This window comes from Ostrinia furnacalis, unplaced genomic scaffold, assembly GCF_004193835.3.
Source record: "Ostrinia furnacalis isolate ACB-3 unplaced genomic scaffold, ASM419383v2 OfSCF1207, whole genome shotgun sequence".
In the NCBI taxonomy this organism is placed as follows: Eukaryota; Metazoa; Arthropoda; class Insecta; order Lepidoptera; family Crambidae; genus Ostrinia; species Ostrinia furnacalis.
In genome coordinates, this window is record NW_021131446.1 from 2,565 (window position 1) to 13,047 (window position 10,483).

General features: G+C 36.0%; 1 protein-coding gene and 1 long non-coding RNA gene across 3 annotated transcripts; one reads left to right on the forward strand and one right to left on the reverse strand.

Moving 5' to 3' along the window:
* Positions 1–1,793: 1,793 nt before the first annotated feature.
* On the forward strand, positions 1,794–3,728 carry LOC114351848 (uncharacterized). The gene is made up of 2 exons (XR_003655813.1): positions 1,794–2,583; positions 3,384–3,728. It is a non-coding gene; the product is annotated as an uncharacterized LOC114351848 (long non-coding RNA).
* A 204-nt stretch (positions 3,729–3,932) lies between these two features.
* On the reverse strand, positions 3,933–6,684 carry LOC114351847 (non-structural maintenance of chromosomes element 3 homolog). 2 transcript variants are annotated; one of them, XM_028303187.1, is made up of 6 exons: positions 6,595–6,684; positions 6,136–6,383; positions 5,534–5,705; positions 5,084–5,196; positions 4,426–4,521; positions 3,933–4,038 (listed from the first exon to the last, which is right to left on the reverse strand). In XM_028303187.1, the coding sequence occupies exons 2-6, from the start codon at positions 6,349–6,351 to the stop codon at positions 3,973–3,975; spliced, it is 663 nt and encodes a 220-aa protein (XP_028158988.1). In that variant the 5' UTR covers positions 6,352–6,383; positions 6,595–6,684; the 3' UTR covers positions 3,933–3,972. The 2 variants fall into 2 exon arrangements, with proteins under 2 accessions (XP_028158988.1, XP_028158987.1); XM_028303186.1 differs by lacking the exon at positions 6,595–6,684 and having other exon boundaries at positions 6,136–6,588.
* Positions 6,685–10,483: the final 3,799 nt, after the last annotated feature.

Sequence of the window (10,483 nt, forward strand, 5' to 3'; positions counted from 1 at the left end):
ATTATAACAAAGAAATACATGAAATAAAAACCTTGCTCCGAGATACTTCATATCTATGTACCACAGCAGACATTTGGTCGGGAAAAAAAAGAAGTTTTTTAGGTGTCACAGCACATTGGATTACACTTGATTTACAAAGAAAATCTAAGACGTTGGCGTGTCGGAGATTCAGAGGAACTCATAGCTACGATAGAATTGCTTTTCTATTAGAAGATATTCATAATGAAATAGATGAAGTAGTTACTTATCTCGATATAGGTCACATAAACAGTAGAAGTTTTATTTGAGAAGATCACTGCATACTGTTATTCTTTTGCATCATCTAAGATTAACTCTGAATGTACTAACTCGCTCTCTGCACTTAAAAATCAAAATCTTGATAATGTGAATAAATTCTCATCTGTATCATATTTACTCTCAGATGATAAACCCAAAGGGCGTGTAAAAAGAGGTCTCATTGATTTCGGCGGATCACTTCCCAAAAAATTTTTTGGTACATTAGACTCAGAAGATGCAGCTAAATTCTCTCAGGCAATCAACGATGTACAGTCAGATGAGAAAAATTTGCTTACCTCATGAAAGATAATATCCATGTTATAAAATCAACTATTTTAGTCCAGTCAATAAAGCATTATAGATGGAAAACCGTGGAACACAATTTTTGACTTCGGGACTTTATTTAGACTAGTTAGGAGGTGAACATAGCAAAAGTCCCCGCCCTTAGCCCTTGAGCCGCCGGAGAGAGGGGAGTTTAAAGGTACCACTTTTCGGTTTTTCGCTTAATCCTCGGAAACTATGCGTCCTAGTGACATGACTACTATGAACCAAAAAAAGCTAATTCAATTTTCTACAGGTGAGATAGTCAAGTTTTTCTATATCTTGTATAGTTTTCGCGGCATCTGCTCTAGAAGGTCTGTAATATTGGAAATTTTATTTTTGTCTTACATGTTCCCATTAGGAGAAAATCGACTAAATCAACATTGAGCTAATATTCTAGACATGCGGGAGCATGTTAAGCCTAGTTCCAGGGAGGGGACTGCACCGTGCGTATATTTAGACGAACCACTTGGAGCCACTTTTGACTCCTTATCACTCAAAAAGTACTATGCATTAACACTTCAAATTTGGCTCATTTACTAAATATAAAAATAAAAATTGATGACACAGAGCTTCTATTGCATTGACGTCAATACAATAGAAGCCCTACGTTTCCTTGCCAATAAAATTTACTTGATAATTAGTTGGGTTTGGACCGTCGCGCGCGCAACATTTATTCGGGGAATTTTTATCATTTACTTTCTTAGTTAATTAAATTTTTCAAGTGTAGTAACTTTAGTGTTTTTTTAAAAAGACCTTCTAGACCCACCCCGTAACAGTACGTAGGTTAAGTGCAGGGAATTTAACACCAGGCTGTCAATTAGTAGGTTCAAAAATTTGACAGAGATGGTTCTCTATTTCCTATGTATTACTTTTCTCTATGGTGCGAGACGAAATTGGTTTATTCCAATTTGTACTGAAAAACCAAATTTACTAAAATCTTAGTGTACTTTCTTTATGGGAGTCTCTTGTTTATCTTAAATAATAGGTATTGTTACCTACTTTTATCTCTGTGAATATGGCAAGAATGCAAAGTAACACGGTGTATTTTTGATTACTAAAACTCAACCTTAATCAATTGCCGTATATTTTGATACGGTAATGGAAGAGCTGCCGTATACCGTATTTATGGTGCCTAGGATGCCTAAATGCCGTATATTACGGCAATTGCCGTATCAAGAACAACACTGGCGGACAGTCAAAAGTAGTTGCTCGGCAGAACATCCCGCCGGGAACATTAGTTGCACTAGAGGCAGCTTACGTTGGAATTTTACGAGACCTAAATAAAAACAGATCATGTTACTATTGTCATCATATTTCATTAAATCTAATTCCGTGTCACAGTTGTACAGGAATATTATTCTGCAGCCCAGAATGCAGGAAGCTTTGCTGGGAAGAGTTTCACAATGTCCAATGTCATATAATTTCACTATTCGAGGATGATATACTAACTGGATCATCACTACCCACCGTGGCAGCTTTAAAATTTAAAAATTCATGTTCCTGGGACGAATTTATAGCAATTTCTCATAATTTGGGTTTGAAAAAGATGGAAAACAGTATGATAAACGAAGTTTATGATTTAAACAGCAAGGCGTCGATTTTGAAATTCAACAATGAAAATAATATGTTCGTTTTTGGAGATACTTTCAATGCACTTAATGTCATTGCCGTTATAATATTCCATTTAGAAGAAGTACTACCATCATTCTTTCCTCGTGAGAAAGACGAAGCTATCCGTGCAATGGGCAGAGTATTACTGCACATACATAAATCTACCAGACACGCAATACTTATTGCGAATACGGCTAAAGCAGCAATGGATGAGAAGAGTACTCTTCTGGGAAATATTGGCTTATTTTCGTTTACGAGTAAATTGAAACACTCTTGTGATCCAAATCTTCACGTATCAGGACTAAACAATAAAGCTGCACTTATATCATTGAGACCAATAAAAAGGGGAGAAGAGTTAACAATATCATACATGTAAGTAACCTTTCTAATAAGTATTACCTATACTTACTAGCGACCCGCCCCGGCTTAAATATATGTTACGGTCAAAGTGATAAATGTGAAAATTATGAATAATCGCCGGTTATTATGAATAATTACCGCATGATTTGGTAAATGTGATTAATATGAGGTCATTTATGTGTATATAAAACTAAATAGGCGGCTTAGGGGTGGCCCAAGGGCCACCCCCGCCGCACCTTAACCTATTTTTCATTTTAAATCAAAACATTATGTTATAGGCATCATGGAAAAGTAATATTATGCAAGAAACATTCCAAACTCATTATGCCAAATTATATTAATATATGATATCAAAACGTTCAAAAGTTTGGCTGTACACGAGCACGTACACAAGATGTTGTTCTCTTTTATGAAATTTGTTAGTACTAAGGTTGAATTATTAAATAATCACTGTTAAATGTGATTAATTTATCACTTTTACCGCGACTGTCGGTAATTATTCATAATAACCGGTTATTATTAATAATTTTCAATTTATCACATTAACCGTAACATATACATATATATCTATTAAAAAAACCGCGTCAGAATCCGTTGCGTAGTTTTAAAGATCTAAGCATACATAGGGACAGACAGCGGAAAGCAACTTTGTTCCTACTATGTAGTGATTATTCTACTGTGATATTTTTTTGCAATAATTGCAAACAACACAACATTTACCGCGGCGTTAGAATGCAACACCTTTTTGAGACGCATAATCCTCCTACGTTAAAAAATATTTTCTCTCTAAGTAATCTGTTTATTTTTTTCAGCGGCCACTGGTATGATCACATAATAACAAACCGATCCTTGCACATGTGGATGAATAATAAAAAAATCTGCCGATGCAAAGTCTGTGTTAATAACTGGGATCACCGAATGGTCGGCCTACCTAAAGCCAAAATGACCGCTCAACAAAAATCATCGTTCGACAAGTGGATGTATTTGTTTACCGCTTCTCATATAAGCCCGGTGAACTTCGTTACCATGTATAAAGAAACTTTTCGCTGTATCGGGGAATTACACGACCTACCGAACACCCAAGAACATAGACAAATCTATAACGAAATGAGAGGTTTGATTGAATCTTTAAAGTACGAAGCTACGAAAAACTGCACGATTTAAATCAAATTACAAAATAATGTTTGTGACAGTGTTTTTAAGATTCTGCAGGTAAGTGTTTTTGACATGCTTTTTTTAGTTTGTTAAGTCTTTTTGTAGGAATATTGTATCTGTTAATCAGACTGATTATACAATGTAATACATATTTTTGAATTAAATTAAATAAAGTTTTAAATGGATTTTGTTTATATTAATAATTATTTGTAATTATACATGAGAATTAATTAATTAAATCGTTTGCTAAGACACTTCTTCAGTAGCCTCCTTGTATTGTTCGCACCAATAGTCCGGGCTCTTATCGAAAGCCTGAAACAGAAGAGAAGATACATCTTAAAAATAATTTTCCTGTGGACTAGTTTAATTTCTGGTAAGCACCTGAGCCCCGATTACGCTAAAAATTTTCATTTTTAACGTGCCCGGACGTCAGCTGTTTTTACAAATCCGTATCGCAGAATCGAAGAAATTAAAAAGACGACGAAGACGAAAAATAAAAAAGGAGACGTTAAAAATTAGCGTCGGGTTAAAAAATATTATTAATCGGGGCACTGTAGTCGACATCAAAAAGCAGTCGCCAAATGTTCATTTTATGACATAACAAAATATTAAAACTTATTTAAACAAAGATTTAGCTTTTTGAGTTGAGTGCTCATTTTGCAAAGTGCACTCATGAGTCACTTCATAGTTCGAACTCACCTCAGCCATTTTGTTGAGAATAAATAGTTTCGGCACTTCCTCCAGAGATCGCTGGCCCCATTCAAACACATTTCGAGCCAGCTCCCCGTCCCCAATCTAAAATAAAATAAACAACCTTAGGCTTAATAATTATTTATTATTCACGGGATTGCTACCATGTATCTTAATTTCGAGTTTCCGATATTTCGGCACTGTTGCAAGAGCCATGGTCACGGAGTAACTGAGGAAACTGGCGGGTGAGATGTTACGGACAGAGATATCGGTCTACCCTCTTTCGCAGTCTTTTATTACAATTGATTGTTAGTGACCATGAAAGTTTAAAAAATATATCCTTAGGCTAGGTTGCAACTTCAAGTCTTTCAAATTACACAAAAAACACCGGTTATAGTTATAGTCACGGTTAAAAGAAGGTGGTGCAACTCAGCCTTGGGCCCGGTTTCCACCAATGTGGAGCGGAACAGAACAGAGCGGAGAAGTATTTTGAATCAGATTTAATTATTTCCAATTCTCGTCTCCGCTCTGCGCCGCCGCCGCTGTCGAATTCTATAGAAAAATTCGTCCGCCCGACACATCTCCACTTTGGTTGGTGAAAGCCGGGCCTTAGACACTATAAACTAAGCAAAACTTGTTCAGTACTAAGTGCAAGTATCTTTCTCACCTTAGAATATATCAGGTACATCTGTTTCGTGAATGTATTCGTTAGTATCTTCCGGCCCGCGTGGTCATTCTCTTCCAGCAAGCCAGCCTCGGAGAGGAACTTCCACATGTCATCTGGAAATAGTAATTCATTATTTTATTTCTTAATGAGAAAATGCAACGAAAGAATTGAATTTTCAGAGGTGGAATTGTGTAAAGCAATTGTTATCATTTGACAGTTCATAATGTACAATTATTCTCTCAAACGCTTTGTTTAATTGACATTATCATACGTTATGAACTGTCAAATGATTACGATTGCTTTACACAATTCCACCTCTGATATAATGTATTTTTGTATTAATACAAACTGTACTATTTATGCCCAAGGTTTACACAGAGTGATCAATGGAGGAGTTTACTTTTGTAACAAGTTCTTTGACAATAAAGAATTAATAAAGTTAAATATTACCTTCTTTAACAGGCCCTCCGCTCATGTAGATGTGTGTCAGGGCTGCAACTAACAGCTTCCTCTGCAGAGGGTCATTGACGTTTGACTGCACCGAGTCACACTCTTCGGTAAGCACCACTATGTACTGGATGCCTGACTTCGCCTCAACTTGCACCAGTTTATATCCATATACCTGGATAAGTAAACTATTTTCAATTTTTCAAACGTAATTTAAAAAATAATTATATTAATTCATTGTGGATAAAGTGTTCACAGACAACAATAATAATGACTGATGCTGTGTTGACTTTTTGTGACGGTTACTTTACTAGTTTAATAATACTGGAACAATAGTTAGATAACCACTTAAATAAATGTAAACTGTAATTATAATTTAATTTTTACTGCCCAGTAGGTACTTTTTTCAACACAAATAGTATTTGTTGTAGATGTTTTTTCAACACTATTGTTTACTATTCGTATCTAGAACAAAAATAAGACAGTGAAAACAGTACTTTTGGTTTTTGGTTGTTTTCATTACATCATGCACAAATTAATTATGAATATGTATGTACACTTATGAAGAAATAAATGATTATGATATGATATATGATAAACCTTACCCTTTTAAGAGTCTTGTTAGCTTCCACTATTACTGTATTGACTTGGTTGGCCGGAGTCTGGCTAGTAGTGTTCAAGTGTTTGACTATTTCAGCCCGTTTGATGGGCACTTTACTTCCTTCTCGGCAAACGATGAAACGGACGCATTCTTTGATGGCATCATCTAGGTTCGCGTCTGATTCTTCAGCTGTACTCCTGTTGCCGCGTCTTTGACTCATTTTGAGTAGGTATTGTTACGAGATAAAAAATGCTAAAAATTTAAATAAAGTTCCAATGTAGGAGTAGGTATAAATACTTATAATACGTAATTTAATGCAATGTTCTCTAACACAGTTTGAACAGTTTCGTCGTTTGTATATTATTCTGTCTAATGGCTTCAATGGTGCGAATTTAAAGCACACTGGTTTTGCTAATGTCGAGCGTTTAGAGAGACACGTTTGCTCGTATGTTTCAATATTTACCTATTTATTTAAAAAATAAAATACAATATAAATCCGGCAACAAGAAGCAGCAACAAGATGAAACCACAGATTACTTATTTATTATGATGAAACTGACACAAGTTACCTATGACCACCACAGTGATGTATCTTTAGCTTCATGGAACCAGTGTTGCCAGTCGGGTCTTGTCAGAAATTACCAGAAATATAAAAAAATGTAACCTTTTTGAATAAAANTTTCCTCTTTTAACAACTCAATATCGAAAGTGAACGAAAACGAAAAACATCTTATGAAAAACATGGAGGTCATTCACAACATCTTAGAGAACGTCTCAAACAGCAATGATAAACTAGAGATTAAATCTCAGATCAATTCGTTATTAAATTCACTCGAGTCTATAATTTTAGCGTTATCTTTTGACACTGACGATGTTAATAACCACACAGAGCATTCGAGATATGGAAGACTCGTCCGGCTCTGACGAGATCAAACCTAGATCGACGCCATCTCCAATGAGGAGAAACATCATAATAGCTCAGCCAGCACTTCACGCCTATGTTAGAGAATAAGTTAGTTTTAAGTTTTTGTTAATAGTTTTAGTAGTAGAAATAGCACCCGGCATTAATCCTAAATCTCATTAAATCCTTTTTTATACATTTATCTTTTTAATATTTTCTGGTCTAATAATAAAAAAAAAAAGACTGGTTCTATCGCTACAATGTTCGCAAACGGCAGTCCAACCAAAATAATAATTCTTTTAATCTCTCATCTCTTCAGATGTGATGAGAGATCTTAATAGGGGTTTGTTATATCGGGATTTACATTACTAAATATAAATATAAAAATTTATGACACGGAGGTTCTATTGCATTGACGTCAATACAATAGAAGCCCTACGTTTCTTTGCCAATCAGATTTACTTAATAATTAGTTTGGTTTGGACCGCCGCGCGCGTAACATTTATTCGGGGATATTTTATTATTTTCTTTTCTTAGTTTATTAAAATTTTCAATTGTAATAACTATAGCTTTTTTTAAAAAGACCTAGACCCACCCCGTAACAGTACTACAAGCTAAAGGTAAACTTGTTAACCAGGTATTAAACAAGCGAAGACGGTTAAAAATTTTGGGAGCCCTACCAAAGACAAATCGGAAACGTAGTAGAGAGGAGAGTCCCACATATTCATTAGAGTCGAATCCTTCTCCGAGGCTCATACCAAATATTTTCACAAACCAAGAGGAGTGTGTGGAAAATAAAGATGATATACAATGGCTCGAAAACTCATCTGACCCTTGGAGTTTAGTCAAGGAAAAGTGGCAACGAACACACATAATAAGAACACGCATTTTATACATCATCCATACATTAATATTGTTGTTAGTTTTAAGTACCTACTACATCGTAAAACTGTCTCCTGGCCTCCATCCACGACACAGGCTTGCCTAGTGTGGAGTCCAACGTTATTATGTGAAAATATGTAATGATATTTTGGTAATAAACGATTTTATTATTATTTATTATACGAATCCAACAATAATTTCACTGAAAGATACTTAGATAAGTATCCAGCAGTAAGAAAACCACAAGGTTATACTGTGGTAAATATATTTATTTCATTAACTAACTTGGTCTGGTTTCAGTTGGTCAGTTGACGTCATTTGGCTGATACGAACCATGTCGGTACTATGTGCTTTGATAAAAGATAGTTGCTACTTTTTTAATGATGGCCTCAACAACATTATTGTTGGGTAGGTATCTAGTTTAATTATGTTGTATAACAACTTTGTACTCTTATGTTTTTAGATTACCACTAACCGGCAGGGCGGCAGGATCTTATGCGTAAAATCAAATAGACCGGTTCTCGAAAACAGCGGCGCGGCAGCGGGCAACGAGCGGGCAGCGGCGAGGGAGCGGGCAACGAGCGGGCAGAGCGCACTCCTTCTTTTGCCCACAATAAATCGAGCGTTAGGAATAAATTTGAATCGAAATAAAATTGTTTTGCGAATTCGTTTGCGAATAAAAACAAATATCTCGACAACACAACCCCGAACACAACACTTCGCCGCTAAAGCGCCGCGCGAGCTGCCCGCTTGTTTCGAGAACGGGTCTGCGTTGCCCGCCCCGCTCCAGCGCCGCCGCCGCTCCCGCCCCGCTGCCCGCTAAGTTCGAGGCTGAGGCCTAAGAGACGGCGTCGACCGCGGCCCGCGGTTTTATTTTATCAGGATATACCGCTTAGTTTTTAGTTATTACGTTTTCTTTTAAGTAGTAATTGGAAGAAAAAAAATTCTGTAAAAAAATTAAAAAAAAAATCTCAAAAACATTTTGACCACTTTTTGTCGATAAAAATAGGTCTAGTTTCATCTATTTTCATATGTACACTTTAACGTGACTCACACTGTATATGATACTATAAATTGTGGCGAGAAGCCTTTAAAAATATTACGCTCTTGTGATACTCGGTGGCTCTCCGTTGAAGAAACAGTGACTAGGATACTGTCTCAATGGGAAAAACTAAAATTACTTTTTTCTTTGCATAAAGATAAATGTTTCACAGCAGACCAACTTCATTCCATGAATGCCGATGAGAAAAATTTACTTTACATGAACTTTTTAAGGAGCATCCTAAATGACGTACAAATTGTAGTAAAGACTTTTGAGAGTGAAAACTCAAATCCTGTTGCCCTACTAAATACATTGATGACTTTGCTTCATTCTGTTTGCACTAGAGTATTGATGCCGTCGGCTGCAACAACTGACAATGATTTATTTAACCATCAAAATAGAAGCCCACTTAAATCCAGTTCCGTGTTTAGGATATCTTTTTGAATCTCATGCACAAAAGACCTCTTTAACCGATGATGTCATTAAAGTAGTCAGAAAACGCTGCATTGATTTCACAGTGAAATTAGCGAAAGAGATTCAGCAGAGACTTCCTTCTAATTATATAATTTTGTAAAAAATGTGTCTATTGAGCGTGGACAATACTCTTCGTCAGGGGAAAGACAGTGTATGAGTAAATTTTGTGCAATGGACAGCTACACGTGACGTTATTGACTTTTGGATTGAAGTTCGAAATTATAAAAATGCTGCAGGAATTAATACAGTTTAAGAGTTATCTGATCTCGCTTTATCCGCAATGTCCCTTCCTCATTCAAATGCCGAAGTGGAAAGAGCATTTAGTGCTATGAATATTGTTAAAAATAAACTAAGAAACAAAATGGCTGTAAACACTTTAAATAGTATTCTCTTCATAAGAAACCAATTAAAAATAATGAAGAAAACCTGAGCTATGAGCTCCCGAGCGATGTGATCTCTGCTGTTGGCAAACATTTGAAATACTCAAAAATTGATCCATCTCAACCCTCTACGTCAGTAGAGCCGTCACCGTGTCAAGATGACGAAGAAATACCAAACGAAGTATTTAATGTTGATTTCTAATTTAACGTTTTGATTTATTGTTATTTAAATACTTAAGTTGCTTTTTAACTTGACACTAAGATTAATAATTATTATTCTTACGATTAAAATTATGTTTCTTAACAAATAACTTGTGATTTTATTTAATACTTAACCCTTGATAAAATTAATTCGTTAGTGAATTTTGGAGATTTTTTTAAGTAATAATATGAAGAAATCTAGAGATTTTTTTTTATTTAGCTGGGGATTTTTTTTTCTGTGAGCTGACAACACTGACCGCGGGCGCCTAGCATTCGCTCGGGAGACATCGCAACAGCCAGACGATCGCGCGCGCGTCTAACTTTCCCACGGCTAATTGCGCAAGAGTCCCTAGCGAATAGCTGCCCTCACTGTTCCCACTAACCTGGCTCGATAGGACTTTCGGCTCGCGCGGTTTCCGCGACACGAGCGAACCATCGCTGCCTGTATACCCACTCAAATCCTTACCGAGTG